Raw genomic sequence first — 16,399 nt, 5'->3', positions numbered from 1 at the left:
AGATCTATAAAGAACATACTCAACTCAAGAGCAGAGAAACAAACAATCCGATCGTGAAACGGGCAAAAGACCCGAACAGAAATCTCACAGGGGAAGAGAGAGACACGGCCAACAAGCACATGAGAACATGCCCCACATCGCTGGCCATCAGGAAACTACAGATCCAAACCCCCAGGAGATACCACCTCACACCGGTGGGAATGGGGAAAAGTCACAAGACAGGAAACAACAAATGTTGGAGAGGACGCGGACAAAGGGGAACCCTCTTGCACTGTAGGTGGGAATGTGAACTGGTGCAGCCACTCCGGAAAACTGTGTGGAGGTTCCTCAAAGAGTTAAGAACAGATCTTTCCTCCGGCCCAGCAATGGCACTGCTGGGGATATACCCCAAAGCTGCAGATGCGGTGAAATGCGGGGACACCTGCCTCCCGATGTTTATGGCAGCAATGTCCACAATAGCCAAACTGTGGAAGGAGCCTCGGGGTCCATCGAGAGATGAATGGATAAAGAAGATGTGGTCCACGGCTACAAGGGAATATTACTCAGCCATGAGAAACCGCAAACACCTACCATTTGCTCTGACGTGGACGCACCTGGAGGGATTATGCTGAGTGAAGTAAGTCCATCGGAAAAGGACAAACTTGATATGGTCTCATTCATTTGGGTGATATAAAAACTAGTGAAAGGGAATAAAGGGAATGGAGACAATGAGGGAAAATATCAGTGAGGGTGACAAAACAGGAGACATACCCAACTCCGGTAACTGAACAAGAGGTAGTGGAAGGGGAAGTTGGGCTGGAGGTTAGGGCGACCCAGTGATGGGTACTGATGTGGCCCGGGGGGGGGGGGTGGTGTGCGGGGGCGCGTGGCGCACTTGGCGGGATGAGCACTGGGTGTTATGCTATAGCGTTCAATTTGCCGGCAAATTGAACTGCAGTAAAAATGTTTAAAAAGAGTACATTTTGGGGGATCCCTGGGAGGCGCAGCGGTTTGGCACCTGCCTTTGGCCCAGGGCGCGATCCTGGAGACCCGGGATTGAGTCCCACATCGGGCTCCCGGTGCATGGAGCCTGCTTCTCGTCTGCCTGTGTCTCTGCCTCTCTCTCCCTCTCTCTGTGACTATCATAAAAAAAAAAAAAGAAAAAAAAAAAAGAAAAAAAAAAAAAAGAAAAAAGAGTACATTTTGCAAATATTTAACACGGACTTGTATGTCCAAATGTTAGCCCCACAAGCCCTCTCACTAAATCTGACCAATTTAGAGTTCTCAATGCGATTTTACTACTTTGGCCACAGACTAATGACTGACCTTTTAAATTAAGATGTGGACACATGAAACATAAACAATACGGCTTAGGAGGTCTGTCTTAACAATGGCCCCCAAGCAAAACTGAATAATGATTCTGTTTTGTGTGTGTGGAGAGAGCAAAAGAGCAAGTGTAAGGAGGAGAGGGGCAGAGGCAAAGGAAGAGGGAATACGAAGCAGGCTCCATGCTGAATATGGGTGAATCTGATGACCCTGAGGTCACGAACAGAGCTAAAAACCAGGAGGCAGAGACTTAGCTGACAGAAACACTCAGGTGCCCCCTGGACAAGATTTCTTGAGGCTATTTAACGAATGAATTTCCATGTCACCTTCTAATGATGCCACGGACCGTTCCAACTTCTGTGTGTGCCACAGGGGATGTTAAATTAAGCATTTTCACCCACATTCCAGGGCGGGTGTCCCCAGGTTGTCTACACGGTTCTCATTCCGGCGTTTCCACAGTAGAACCTGGGAAATAAGTGGACATAGAAAGAGCTGTTGACAGGTTGCTGTTAGAAGACCCTCGAATACTAAGGAGTCAATCAATCCCTTTTACAATTGCACCCAAAAGCGTAAGATACCTAAGGAAGAAACCTAACCAAAGAGGTGAAGGATCTATACCCTAAACACTACAGAACGCTCCTGAAGGAAATGGAGGAAGGCACAAAGAGATGGAAAAATACTCCGTGCTCATGAGGGCTGGAGGAACGAATACTGTGAAAATGTCCCTGCGACCCAGGGCAATTTACACATTTCATGCAATCCCTATCAAGATACCATGGACTTCCCTCAGGGAGTTGGAACAAACCATCTTAAGATTAGTGTGGAACCGGAAAAGACCCCAAATAGCCAGGGGACTATTCAAAACCAAGACCACAGCTGGGGGCATCACAATGCCAGATTTCAGGTTGTACTACAAAGCCGTGGCCGTCCAGACAGTGTGGTACTGGCACAAATGTGATCCTGGGAAATAAGTGGAAATACAGATCATGACTTCTAGAATTGTCCTGTTGTATGTAACCTCATTCCTTCAAAAACCCAGGAACCCAGAGAGGATGTACATTTCCAAAGTAAAGTTTTTAAAGGATTATTTTGAGTGCACTCAGCTGTGCACCCAAATACTCTAGGGATAGTGTCCTGAAGAGGCAGAAAATCAATTATGTAAAACCAACAACTTTTTAACAGCAGCTTACTTAAGAAAAACATTTGGTGCCATTACAGAGCAATTACTTTTTATCATATCTGATATAAAGTGATTTAAATTGGCAGAAGTAATGATTACAGAAATGTCTCTAAAATATTCTTGGCCCTAAAGGGAGGGAAAAACAAAACAAGACAAAACCAGAGAGGGAGACAAACCAGAAGAGAGTCTCAACTTAGGAAGTAAACTGAGGGTTGCTGCAGGGGAAGTGGGCTGGGGGATGGGGTGACTGGGTGGTGGGCACTAAGGAGGGCACATGATGTACTACTGAGTCCTTGTTATAGACAACTGAGTCCGTAAACTCTGCCTCTCAAGCAAGTAATACGCTACATGTGTATTGGATTTTAATTAAAAATAAGTAAAATACACTTGGCCCTAGATGCCCTAAAATTTACATCCAAATATCCTAGTCTAACACCTGAAAATCACGTCCTCTAGGTATTCTAAGACATCGGCAAGCGTAACTGTTTTGTAGTTTAAGTGACACGTTTGCTTAATTAAAAGAAGATGTCTACCTAAGAGAGAAAGGGGATTTTTAAAATCCTGGATGGAGGTTTCATTAAATAGCCTAAGTACTTGTCACTTAACATTCAGATGACTAATCCTTACAGATTCCTTAGAAGGCTGAGAAATTATTAACCATCCCTGTTAATACAACATTTTTCATGGCTCTTAGGTCATTAATAGGAGTTTTAAGTTCTTGGGGTACCTGGGTGACTCAGTCTGGCTAAGCCTCTGCTTCAGCTGGGGTGACCTCGGGGTCCAGGGGTCAAGCCCCTTCCAGCAGGCGGCGCGCAGGGCAGGGGGTGGAGGCTGCCCCGTCGGAGACTGCGGGGGCTGCGGGGGCTGCCGGGGCCGGGGCTGCCGGGTCGGGGCTGCGGGGCCGAGGCTGCCGGGTCGGGGCTGCGGGGCCGAGGCTGCCGGGGCGGGGGCTGCCCGGGCGCCGGCAGCGGCCAGGCGGCGGCGGCGACGGTGAAGATGGCGGTTGGGCTGGGTAAGAGCGCGCTGCCCGCGGCGTGGCGGCGGAGGGGGCGGGGCCGAGGGGCGGGGCCGAGGGGCGGGGCCTCGGAGGGGCGGGGCCTCGGAGGGGCGGGTCCCGTGGGCGGGGCCTCGGAGGGGCGGGGCCGCGGGAGGAGCCCGGAGCAGCGGGTGGCCCAGCCCAGGCAGCCTCCCAGGAGCGCTGAGTCAAGGCAGGAGGTCGCCCCACCGGGCCAGTGCGGACGAGGAGCGGGAAGAGCGAGGCGCTGGCGACCCCACCACGGGAGTCGCTCCCTTCCACGCACGGGGCCCGCTTCTGAGATGAGCTCTGCGTGTTATGCCGTATGTTGGCAAATTGAGCTCCAATAAAAGTAAAAGAAATTAGATTCTTTGTACCTGAACCTAGAATATAATATTTCAACCTGTAGCTTCTTTGTTTATTCTTCTTTCCAATCTTCTAGAATTCTCATAAAAAGAACATGGGTCTAGAACACAATGAAGAAAAATGAAACTCGTGTGTGTGTGTGTGTGGAGGGGGTTAATAATTCTGGGGAGTTCTTAAAGTAAGGTAATATTACTCATTTAATATATGTTGATAGCATCAGTCTACACCCTGGTCACTGGTGGACATGTTCCTTAACAAGTGTTGAAATTCCCAAAATGTTTTAACTAGAGTAACCAGTTATTACGTAGCACTTTATAAGTTTTTTTTTTTTACTTTATAAGTATTAATACAAATGAATCATTGAGTTTTAGGGAAAATCAGTAATACCTGAAAATCATCTATATTTACTTTGAATTTCTTTAAAGAAATAGAGTGTGGACTCTACATACTGATTTATTGAAGATGACACTAGTAGGTAAGGAACTAAAAAACATCAGTGGCCAGCACCCTTGAGTTTATTGTTGCTTTGCATTTCTGTGTCAGAGGTAATGCAATCACAGTTGGACTAGGGACTTCAGGGACTCCTGGCTTTCTGAGAGCGATGATCCCATGGTAGTCTCCGGCTTCACTCAAAAGGCAGCCAAAATTAACTAAAGAAAATCTCTTTAGAAAGAAATGTGAAACAGTGTATGTTTTAATCAGTATCTGTTCTAGGGACATTTCAGTGGAGATTTTCTTCCATGTGACTGGAATTTCCAAAGAACAAGACCAATCAAAGCCTCTAGCTCTAGTAACACAGTATATTTTAATGACCTAGAATTTCTAACATATTTATCTAATTCAGCATCTTTACTGATCCAAATTTTCTATTTTTCTTTTTTCTTTCTTTCTTCTTCTTTTTTTTTCCTCCCAGCTAAATATCTTTTCCATTCCCCTTCTTCTTCTGCATTTTGATCAGGTCCTAAGAATTACATCCACAAAATATGGAAATCCTTCCATATAAAACAGATAACTTAGTAACTGGATAACCAATTGATTCAGAACTAAGAAGGAAGATCTTATTGAAAACTTTGGAACTTTTGTTTTGATTCCAGAGATGCTGGCATGAGTACAGAAAGGGAGTCATCTCAGATAAAAATGATTTATAGATTTTTCTAACAGAAGTTTTTTGAGGTCCTTTCATATGCAAATTTATTCAAATAGCACTTACATTTAGCCATCTACCTCTCTATATTTGACCATTTAATTCTCAGAGAGCATCTATTTTCTTTTCTTTTTTAAGATTTTATTTATTTATTCCTGAGAATACCCAGAGAGGAGAGAGAGAGAGAGAGAGAGAGAGAGAGGCAGAGACAAAGGCAGAGGGAGAAGCAGGCTCCGTGCAGGGATCCTGACGTCCTCCGGGATCACGCCCTGGGCTGTAGGCGGCGCTAAACCGCTGAGCCACCGGGGCTGCGCGAGAGCATCTATCTTCTGTGAAAGGACCCGGGTGTTGGAACGCAGGAACAGAAGACTAAGTGAGCTATCATTCCAATATTGTGATTATACGATTTGTTAGAAAATAAGAATTTATTTATTTATTAAAGATGTATTTATTTATTTATGATAGACAGAGAGAGAGAGAGAGAGGCAGAGACACAGGAGGAGGGAGAAGCAGGCTCCATGCTGGGAGCCCGACGTGGGACTCAATCCCGGGACTCCAGGATGGGGCCCTGGGCCAAAGGCAGGCGCTAAATCCCTGAGCCACCCAGGGATCCCCAAGAAGAATAATTTAAATATGTAGTATTGCCTTCTCTGTATATCTGTACTAAGCAGGTGGTAGGAGTAAGCCTATGCAGCTATCTCTGCATTTACTTGTAGAACCAATTATAGAAATAATTATGAAAGCGAATGCAAATAGGTATTCACTTGGCATAGAAAATTATTTTAGCAATGAAATTCTTGAGTTTCCATAATACCACTGAAATATATACGCGCATATATAATACATACATACCATGTATGTATATGGTATGTATATGGTATGTATACCAAGCACACACACACACACACACACACATATACATATATACAAATATATGTTTAAGTGGTCAGAGGGATTCTCCTCTTTTCTAATTTTATCAGCTTTCTTTCTTTTGGCATTTCCTTTTCTTTATTCAAAAACTCCAGCTTTCATTTCAGTCATGAGCAAGTCTAGGAGTTGAGCTAAAGTGGCAGGAGATGAGTGATAGTAATAGGGAGAGAAATCAAGAATGAAAGGGAATTGGTATGACTAAGCCTCACCCATAAACGGCCCCTGCACCAAAGTCCAGAATAGTCTCGTGAGTGTGTGTATGTGTAAAGAAAGAAAGAAAGGATAAACATTAGGTCCAACATTATTAGTACAAACGTGAGATAAACATAAATCAGAGAAAGACATTAAGCAAATCTTCAGTGGCCAAAATGAGGGGAAAAAGTGGAGTCACTCATCTTTTGGGTACTCTGGGACACGTAAGAATCTCTGCCAAAAGACTCGGTATTTCAAGGACAAGAGATTGAAGAGCCTAACGTGAAAATCTCTTACGTAGGTCTGGGGGTTGAAGTTAAACTATTGATAAGAACAGAGAAATTCCACAGAAAGAATTTAACCAAACAACCGATTTCTGGTTTCGTACCTTCACATTCAGGGTCCAGAGTTCTCTAGAAAGGCACACCCCCAACAAAAGATTTAGAGAGTCTGAATATAAAGCCTTGCTAAGCAGTTATTCAAATCATACTTATCAAACAAATGAATAAATCTCGAGTGAGAGTCAACAGAAAGCCAAAGAACAAGATTCTCAATAATAACAATAATACTAATGATTAATAATAATAGAGCAGCTATCTCGTAATATCGCAGGGTCACGCCCCCAGCGGAAGGCAGGTGCCAAACCGCCGAGCAACCCGGGCGTCCCATATTCTGTCCATTTTAGAGATGAGAACACTGAGGCCCAGAGAGCGTCAGGAACAGTCCCACCGGCTCCCGCGGCCGCCTCCAGCCTGGCACCGAGCGGACGTCCAGGAAGGGACGCAGCCCCGCCCCGCCCCGCCCCGCCCCGCCCCGCCCCGCCCCGCCCCGCAGGGGGTGGGACTGCGGCGCCGCGCGTGGTGGGCGGGGCTGCCCGCGGGGGCGGGGCGGGGCCGGGCGAGGCCTGGGGCGTGCGCGCGGCCCGGAGGACCCTCCCGCTGGGCGCCCGGCCGCGCGGCGGCGGCTCGGGAGGGGCGGGGCGGGGCGGGGCGGGGCGGGGCGGGGCGGCCGCGCGGGGGGCCCTGACGTCACCGGGCCCTCGGCCCCGCCCCGCCGCGGCTGCTGCAGCCGAGCCCGCGAGCGAGCGCCGCCGCCGCCGCCGCCGCCGCCCGGTCGGGAACGCAGCGCGCGCGGCCATGGCCTCGGGCCCCGCGGGTAAGCGGGTGAGCGGGCGCGGGGCGCGGGGGCGGCGGGAGGGCGGCCCGTGCCCCCGCCCCCAGCGCTCGGCTGACCCGCCGTCCCCCCGTCTCGTCCCACAGAGGCGGACACGCGGCAGAGGCTGCTGCGCACTGTCAAGAAGGAGGTAGGTGCCGGGGGTGGGGTGGCCGGGGGCGCGACCCTGCGGAGGGAGCCGCCGGAGCTCCCCCGGGGGAAGGGTCTCCAAAGGGGTGGGGGCCCGTGGCAGCGGGGCGGCCACCTGAGCTGTGGGGCTCACCTGGTAGGACTGGAGGCGGGTGAGTTGGGGGTGGGGGCCTCAGGTACGGGGTCGATGCTTGGCTGCTGTGTGTAGGGGCGGACGCAGCGGGAGGGCCGCCCCCGATGGGGCACACCCGGGCGTGTCTGGGTAGGACCCCCTCTTGTGGAGGAGCAGGTGGGTGGGTCTCATTAAGGGGAGGCAAGCACCTGGGGGCTGACTGGACTTACTGGGAGGTGAGGGGCTGGGTAGGGCTGCAGAAGGAGGACCAGACTTCGGGAAAAGGGAACGGTTCACTTTGGGTAACACCCCCCATCTCCCCTTCCCCACAAGTCTCAGTCCTTAGAGCCGCCCCCAGGAGCTTGGGGACTCCCTCCCCGAAAGTCCCTGGTCATTGGGTTGCACCATCTGTGGGCCTGTGCCAGGGCGTCTTGGCAGGCGAGTTCCCCTCGCCCACCCCTGCCCACCCCTGCCCACCCCCCCACCCCCGACACGCAGTAGGGTGCGAATCAGGCAGGGTTCACCTGCCCCTCCGCCCCCTTCACTCTCCTTGGGGCCAGCTGGGAGCCCAGTCTAGCCTTTAGCGAATAGCCCTCGACTTCCCGGAGAGGGGCGAACCTGCAGTGGTGGGTTCCTGGGAAGCATGTAGATGCCCGGACTGTGTGTGGAGCACGCTCACTCCTGTGTGGGCGCCGACATGTGCTGTGAGTGTGTGTCTGAGGCTGTCTGTGCATCTGCCTGGAGGTAACCAAGTGTGTCTCCGTATTGCGTGTACATGTGTCTGTGTGTGGATCTGTTTTTGTGAGTATGGTGTGTGACCGTGTGATGCGTAAGTCTCTGCGTGCGTGAGTGAGGCTGCGACCAGGTATGTGTGACTGTATGTGTGTGTGCTGCCCTCCTTATGCTGCCTCACATCCCTCACCTGGGACCCGATCGCTGTTGAGCGGCATCACCTCTGTACCTTGAGTCCTCAGCCCGAGATCACAGAGGGCTGTAGACCTTGGGGCTGGCCTGATTGCGTGTGTGTGTGTGTGTGTGTGTGTACGCATGCGTGTGCACACACGAGGAGGGTGTCAGCCTGGTGTCAGCACTGAGCACCCAGAAGCCCCTCCCTGCATGGTGGCAGTCAGCCATCAAAGACAGCCTGGAAGAGGGGACCTGTGGCTGCCCCTCCCTCCTCAGAAAGCATGGGCGCATGTTGTGCGTAGGTCTCTGTGTGGCATGTCTCGTGTTGTTCAAAGAATCAGCTCTAGAGCTAGTTGTATATTCTGGCATTTCTGAATAAGGATCCGTAATGAGGGATGTGGAGTTCCTCAGAAAGGTCCAGAACTTTTCAGTTTGGCCCTCTTAGAGGCATTGTGGGACCTGAAGAAAGCTCTATCTAGATAGACCATCTTTCCAACAAAACCTGCACACCTGCAATTTTCTGATGACTGAGTTGGTGGAGGGTGTCTTATAGAAACTCTCTCAAAAGCCTTCAGGTTAAAAGCCTGTAGTCTCTTTGTTCATTGTTTAAACCTAGATGTAATTTGTACTCCCCGGAGATTGTCACATGGAATGGCTGTGTTTTCTTTTCTTTTGAAGCGTTTAGTTATTATTCATGAGAGATACACAGAGAGAAGCAGAGACACAGGCAGAGGGAGAAGCAGGCTCCCTGTGCGGAGCCTGACGCGGGACTCGATCCCAGGACCCCGGGATCAAGCCCTGAGCCAAAGGCAGACACTCAGCCACTGAGCCACCCAGGCATCCCCGGAATGGCTGTTTCTCAGGAAATGGCTTGCTGGTTCAATGGAAGGGGTCTACGGGTAGAAGAGCCTGGGAGCAAGGCGTCAGGGAGGGCAGTGCCTCTCGGTATCTGCTTCTGGGCAGGGCTTCAGCTGGGCCTCTGGCCTGGTTCTGCCAGGAGCTCCCTTGGTGCCCTGGACAAGTCCTTTCCTCTCTCAAGGACTCAGTTTCCACAGCTGGAGAAAGAGGCATTGGTGCAATGCTCCTGGAGGTCCTACCCATGTCAGTCTAGTTTGGAATATCGGCAAGCTGTGGAGGACACGTTGCCTCCAGTGACCAGAGTTGTCAGCTTGCATCCTCTGTCCTGGGAGCAGCCGAGTTTGGGGCTTAGAATGAGCTTTCTGCCTGGCCTAAGGCTGAGGCCATCACTTGATCAGAGGGACCCCTTGGCATCCTGCTTGGTGCCTGAAGGGGTCAGGGACAGAACCTCGCAAGTTTGGGCAAAGGTCCTTGACCCTGGATCTGCAGTCAGAAGGCAGGTTTATAGCCACAAGTTGGTGGCTGATTCTAAATTCTGCATTTCTCAGGGCACATCATTTCAGTAATCAGAGTTTCCATAGAGTGGGTACTATTCTGTGCCATATCCTGTGTACACGGTGACTTTATGAGGTGACTGAGGCTGCCCCCATTTCATGGACAAGGAAACCAAGCCTGGAGACGAGGTGTGGATTGCTCAAGAGAACACAGCCAAGAAGGTGCAAAGCCGGGGACTTAACCCCCCAGATCTGTCTGACATCAGAGCCAGGCTCTTACCTCTGTATCCTAAACGTGCTCATCCGTGTCTCCACGGCACCACAGTCTCAGCTGTGGATGGAATGATTTCCATCTTACAGAGGTGAAAAATGGCCCAGACGGGATAAGTGATTTCTCAAGGGCACAGAAGCAGTCAAGGGAAGACAAGTTCAAGTCTTCTATGAACCCCTTGTTCAGCATGGGTGCCCCTAAGGGCGTGGCGATGAGTCCATGCCCCACCAAAGCAGACCTCCTCTCTCCTTGCCTTCCTCTGCCCACCTCTTGGGAGAGTATCTTGTCCCAGTATCAGAGAGCCAGTCTTCAATGGAATGGTGGAGGCAAACTCTTTGCCTAGAAATCTGGGAGTCAAGTCTGCTCTTCCTTCTCTTCATCTTTTGGGTTCAGAGAAGTCACATCCCTGCCTGTCACAGCCTCATCCAAAGGTACCTCCCGTCATTCTTCCTGGAAAGGGTGGCTTAACAGTCAGTTTCTTTCGACAAGGTTTGCAAGCTTGGGCTGAGCCACAGAAGCCAGAAAAGCCAGCAGCGGCTATGGGGCTGGAAGCTCTGTCCTGTGCTGACTCTGGGAGCCAGTACGACTCAGAACCATGAAGCAGGTCAAGAAGGAGCATTGGGCTCACCCAGAGCTGGGTTCAAATTCTGACATGTTTATTTACTGAAGGGTGTCTGTGTGCCAGACACAGGACTGGGCTCTGCGGATGCAGCAGTGAATAAGAGAAGTCCTGCCCTCATAGGGCTGACATTCCCATTTTGGTACACAGATCCTGATAGACATTCTGAGTGTAATTCAGAGGATTATGATAGCCTTTGCACCAAGGTATGAAGGAGAGGTACTCGGCACCACAAGAACATACAACAAGGTTAAGGTGGCCCAGGAAGGCGCCCTGGAGGAAGTGATGTTAAGAAGATACGTGAAGGATGAGCACACCTTTAAGATGAAGGCAGGAGGTGGGAAGACAGAGGGGAACCATTCCTGGCAGAGGGAACTGCATATACAAAGACTTTGTGGCTGGAGGGAGCACGGTGAACTTGAGTGATGAGAGGACTCTGAAGTGGCTGGAGGACAGAGAGGAAGGAGCATGGTGCCAAATGCAGAGGGGCAGAGCAGGAGGTCCTATCCTAAAAGCACAGGGAAAACGGATGGGGAGGACAGGAGCTAGGTGGAGGAAGAGGGCAGAGCTAAACTTGATGGCTTGTAATTGCACAGCCTTAGTGGGGCATGTGTCTGTATCTTCACAAGGGTTTGAGTTTCAGTTTATTCCCAGTGAGGATGAAGATCACTTGTCAGGATAAGCGATGTGAAAACACCCACCACATTAGCCTGAGCTGCCTCTGGGCAGGCATCTTATTTTTTCTGTCTCCCCAGTGTCGCCCAGGAGATAGGGTGGCCTGGGTGAGATTTCCTGCAGTTAAACCCAATCAGCTCTATTCTGGCTCCACCCTGGCTCGCTTTGCCCTCCCCTCCTTTCTCCTCCCAGCCTCCAACCCTTAATTTTGTTTTGGTTCCCAGAGTGGCAGCTGCAGGGACTGGCTTCTTGTTGCCATGACGACTGCCATTAAAGGAGCCAGCCACTTGAGCCAGGTTGATAACGGAAGCCAAGTGACTAACTGCCTTGTTTTCTTGCCTTGGGCTAGGCCTGGGAGGCCTCTTAATTGGAAGAGACAAAAGCAGGTGCTTGAGGGCAGGAGGACAGACCCCCGGGGGAAGGAGGCAGGGGGATGAGGCCAGTGCTGGAGAGGAGGCTCTTGTGGACCTCTGCAAACTGGAGCTGGTATGAGAGCTGCCATGGGGAGCCCTTGCCACAGCGGCTGAGCTGGGCGCGTTTGGGGAGCTGTGCCTTCCAGCCTTGGGACAGGGTAGGGGTGTGACGGGATGGTGGAGGAGGGTTTCACATCCTAAGAAGATTGGAGGAAGTGAGAGAATCAACTGATGTTTCTACTGAGAGCCCTGTGGTGCTTCCACTTGGATCTACTTCTTCTCAATAAAAGAGGGGCAACAGTTTTGCCCCCCAGGTGAGGTTGCTGGACAACGTATAGGTCATCGAGTTAAATTCGAATTCCAGATAAACAGAAGTAAAGTGCCTAGTGCTAAATCTGGCAGCCCTAGCCCAGGGGACATTTGGTAATGTCTGGAGCCATTTCTTGTCAAAAACGAGGGTGGGACTGACATCTAGTGGGTAGAGTCCAGAGATGCTGCTCAGCCTCCTGCGATGCACAGGACAGCCCCCCCTCCCCCCCCCCCCCCAAGAAGTGTCAGCCCAGACTGGCACTGTGGTTGAGACGGAGAAACCTCTGTGCTGGAATACTCCTTCACTTCTTCATGACGGCCCGAGGAGGGCGGGTACTTGTCTCCTTCGCTCCATAAAGGAGGAGCTGGAGGCACAGAGGGGTTAAGCAGCTCACTTTAAGGTCACACAGCCAGTCTGTGGAGAAGCCAGGATTCAAATCCTGCTTTGTCAGCTCTGAAGGGTGGCCTCACAGAGGTCCAGCAGAGTCCCTGGAGACATGGCTTGAGGTCAGGTGTATGTAGGGGAAGAGATGGGGCAGCAAAGGCCCGCTAGATGCACCCTGCTCGGGGCTTTGCTCCATTAGACGGCAGGGAGCTGTAGAAAATTTATGAGCAAGGAGGGTCTTGTTTGGACTTGGACTTCAGAAAGTATCAGCTGGTAACAGGGTCCAAGATGGAGCTTTTTGCCACTTCTTAGAAGAAAGCTTCCTCCTTTCTTTCCTGCCTCCTTCCTTCCTTTCCTTCCTTTCTTTCCTTCCTCTCTATCCCACCTCCTCTCCCTCCTTCCATTCCTGACGTTTTTTGCTGCCTCCTTTCTTCCAGGAATATTTATTGAACATCAACTATGTACCAGGTGCAGCTCTAGGAACTGTAGAAAAGGTGCAAAGCGGCATCCCTGCTCACATGCTCTCATGAAGCATAGGATCTAGTTGGGGGACAGATAGATAAACAATAAATATATGCAGGCACCCCTTGGAGATATCGTGGGTTCAGTTCCAAGCCACCAGAAGAAAGCAAATATTGTGATAAGTCAAGTCAAAGGAATTTTTTGGTTTCCCAGTGCATGTAAAAGTTGTGTTTACACTATAATGTAGTCTATTAAGTATGCGAAAGAATTATGTCTAAAGAAAATAATATAATTATTATTATATCTTTAATAATATAATCATCTTAATCTAGAAATGCTGTGTTATGTCACATATTACAATTATATTAATTTTATCTTTATTTTATTGTACGTATTGTATACATGTTTTAAGGGGAGTGGGAGGTGAAGGCTTCCAAAAAAAACCATTTTACTGCTAAAAAAAATGCTGACCATCATGAGTTTTCATAATCACTGATCACAGATCACTATGACAAACATAATAATAATGAGAAGTTTTGAAATATTGTTAGAATTACCAAAGTGTGACACAGAGTCAGGAAGTGAGCAAATGCTATTGGGAAAATGGTGCTGATACAGACTTGCTTGATGCAAGATGGCCACAAACCTTCAATTTGTAAAAAGAAAAAAAGAAAAGAAAAACAAAAGTAGTGTCTGCAAAGTACAAGAAAGCAAAGTATGCCTGTATTAGAAGTCACAAATGCTGTGAGGAAAATAAAGCTAGAAAGTGGGTGGAGAGTATCTGGGTAGCTCAGTGTTTGAGCATCTGCCTTTGGCTCAGATCATGATTGCGGGTTCTGGGATCAAGTTCTGTATCAGGCTTCCCGCAGGGAGCCTGCTTCTCCCCCTGCCTATGTCTCTGCCTCTCTCGGTGTGTCTCTCCTGAATAAATAAATAGAAATCTTAAAAGAAAAGAACGAAAAGAAAAAGAAAGTGAGTGGAGCGGAATGGGCAGTGCTTTCCAGAGGAGGTGGTCAGGCATGGCCTCTGATACTATGACATTTGAGCAGAGACCTAAAGGGAAGGAGGGAACCCTGCTGACCTCTGCAGGAAAGGTTCCTGCCAGAGGGAACAGCATAGGCAAAGGCCCTGAGTCAGGAACGATGAATAGCAAAGAGGTCAAGGAGCCTGGAGTGGAGTGAACAGAAGGGAGGAGGAGACAGGTCAGAGAGGGAGCAGGAGGCCATTCCTGCAGGGTCTTGTGGCCCCCCCGGAAATGAGACGGGACCCGTGGGAGAATTTTGAACAAGGGGAGAAGCATGAATTCATCCATGTTGCGGACTGCTCTGGCCACAGCCGAGCAATAAATGCAGGGCACAAATCGGGGGCACAGAGTCTTTAGGCAAGAGAAGAAACTTCGCTGTTCTCTTCTGATCTTTCAATTCTTAGGCTAGAAACCACAGCGCCTTACTCTGCCCCACTCCCCCACTGGCCAAATAGGGGTTCCAGAAATACTTGCCAGTCAAGTAGATGCAGGAATACTGGGTGTGGATATTTTGGGGTTCTCTGATGCTTATAGGGTTGACTCAGATCAGTTCACGTGTGTCGTGTTTTCAGGCTTAAGCTGGCAGAAATTCTCCTCGTGAATAATGCAGCCACATCCGTGCGGTGTGTTTTGATGCTTTTTTCAGGTCTCTGGCAATGCGGCTTCCGAGAGTTTCTGCTAGCGCAGGGCCTGGGCTTCAGCACCCTGGTTTGATGTGAGGAGGGTGGCAGGTGGGGCCTAGCTTTCCGGCTGGGTTATGTCTCCTGTGCGGTCTGGCTGGGTCTTCCCTGCAGTAACCTCATGAAGGGCTCCGGGAAATGGTAGTGTAGCATTTGTTGCTGGTCGGCAGGTAGGAAAGGGCATTTGTGCACCCCAGTGGGACACCCCACTTGCTGGCTGCAGACCCCAGGATGGGAAGTGAGGACACCAAAGTCCTTGTCCCAGCGCTGCCCCTAACCACCTGTGGCCGCCTGCAGTTTCCTTCTGCCTATGCCATTCTGCTTTCCAAGTGGACGCAGTTGGACAGCTCCAGGATTCTAAGAACCTCAAACCATCAGATTTGGCCAGCATCCCTCCCCGAGAGCCAGGTCTCTCGCATTTTCTCAACAAGGAATTTGCCAAGTCTGTATTTAAGACCTATTAAAACTCGGTCACTGATAAGACCATCTGGGAATCTTCGTTCTGGTCAGGAAAAGCAAAGGCTCAACTAAAGGCATTCTAACAGGGTAAAGATTTTTTTATTTCTTAAACAGTATTTACTGAGCATCTTATGGTGATGGCCTCATTTAATTGTTATGAAGCCACACAAAGTGGATAAAACACTGTCCCTTAAAGGTAAGGATAGCGACACACGGGAATGGGAAATAAGTCACCAAAGGTCACCGACAGTGTCAGTGGTACAGCTTGGATTCTGGCTCTGGAACCGGGCTCCGCATCACTCCGGAGCTGAAACCAATGACCTATCACATATGGTGATGAGCTCCTCTGAGCACGTGGAGTTGGCAAAAGGTCCAGGCTTTGGAATCGGACAGCCTTGTGTTCCAAGTTTGAGTCCTGCCATTTAGTGGATGCTTGGACCTTTCCAGCTTTGGTGTCCTCGTGCATCAGGTGGCGAGGGTATCCTGTACCGCGCAGCACTGCTGCGATGCTATCACTGCCAGGTATTCACCAGTATTTATGAAGGGACCAGGCAGAGTGCTTGGCTTACCCATTTAAGAGCAAGATAGAAATCAGTCGCAGAAGGACATTGTGCTGCCCTGTCTGGTCAGTCACATGAACTTGTAGATGTTCTCAGTGTAGGATCTTGCTCTCTTTGGGTAAGCCCCAGGCTGGGGGTGCTGCTGCCACAGGAGCAGTGCCGCAGACTGGGAAGAGGGTATTTGTTGGGGTCCAAAGGAACGAGCCCTTGAGCGGGGGTGGGGAAGGCTGAGTCTTGCCTGGCTGCCTCAACATCCTGAGGTGGGCAGTTGGATCTTCCCTCTGGGTCTGCTTATTCATTGACCTCGTGGCAATAATCCCTCAGCTGAAGAAATTCTGACGCCCTTGTGAGCTTGCGGGTCTTGTCACTTAGCCACCGCGAGGCCCTGGATGAGCAGCTAAGTGCTGAAGGCCAGGGGGAGGCAGTGTACTTTTCCTTGAGTAGTAGAGGAAGACAAGAAATAAATAGATTCTTGTGCTTTTTCATTGGACAAACTTGAAAGAACTCAGTTTTGTAAAGGACAATAACCGTTCCTTTGGCAGTGAGTCTCCTACTTAAAAATCAGAGAACGGAAGCCTCAAGACTTGAGACTTGATGATACCTGGGACCTTGACTGGATTCTTCTTTAATTTTTAATTTTTATTATTTTTAATTTTTATTATTTAATTTTTATTATTTAGTAAATTACATTTAATTAGAATTATAGCAACTATCATGCATTTGTTTCCTTCTTTTTGA

The 16,399-nt window shown here is 49.8% G+C and overlaps 2 protein-coding genes across 10 annotated transcripts in view; one reads left to right on the top strand and one right to left on the bottom strand.

Annotated features, from left to right (window-relative positions):
* The window catches only part of LOC140597372 (uncharacterized), a 340,786-nt gene that overhangs the window by 189,239 nt on the left and 135,148 nt on the right, over positions 1 to 16,399 (bottom strand). For 2 of the 9 annotated variants that reach the window (XR_011999218.1, XR_011999219.1), the window contains exons 2-3: positions 1,632 to 1,770; positions 594 to 676 (exon numbers count right to left, since the gene is read on the bottom strand). The gene's annotated coding sequence lies outside the window, so the exon portion shown is untranslated. The other 7 variants (XR_011999215.1, XR_011999216.1, XR_011999217.1 and 4 more) reach the window with 7 other exon arrangements.
* Positions 6,309 to 16,399, top strand: part of LOC140597388 (piwi-like protein 1) — a 125,207-nt gene continuing 115,116 nt past the window's right edge. The window contains 3 exon segments of the mRNA XM_072745655.1: positions 6,309 to 6,356; positions 7,061 to 7,287; positions 7,392 to 7,435. Coding sequence (XP_072601756.1) covers positions 6,309 to 6,356; positions 7,061 to 7,287; positions 7,392 to 7,435 — 319 coding nt within the window.

This window comes from Vulpes vulpes, unplaced genomic scaffold (genome assembly GCF_048418805.1).
Source record: "Vulpes vulpes isolate BD-2025 unplaced genomic scaffold, VulVul3 u000000698, whole genome shotgun sequence".
Classification (NCBI taxonomy): Eukaryota; Metazoa; Chordata; class Mammalia; order Carnivora; family Canidae; genus Vulpes; species Vulpes vulpes.
Note: the sequence above shows the minus strand (reverse complement) of the source record. Positions and strands in the feature narration are given on the sequence as shown.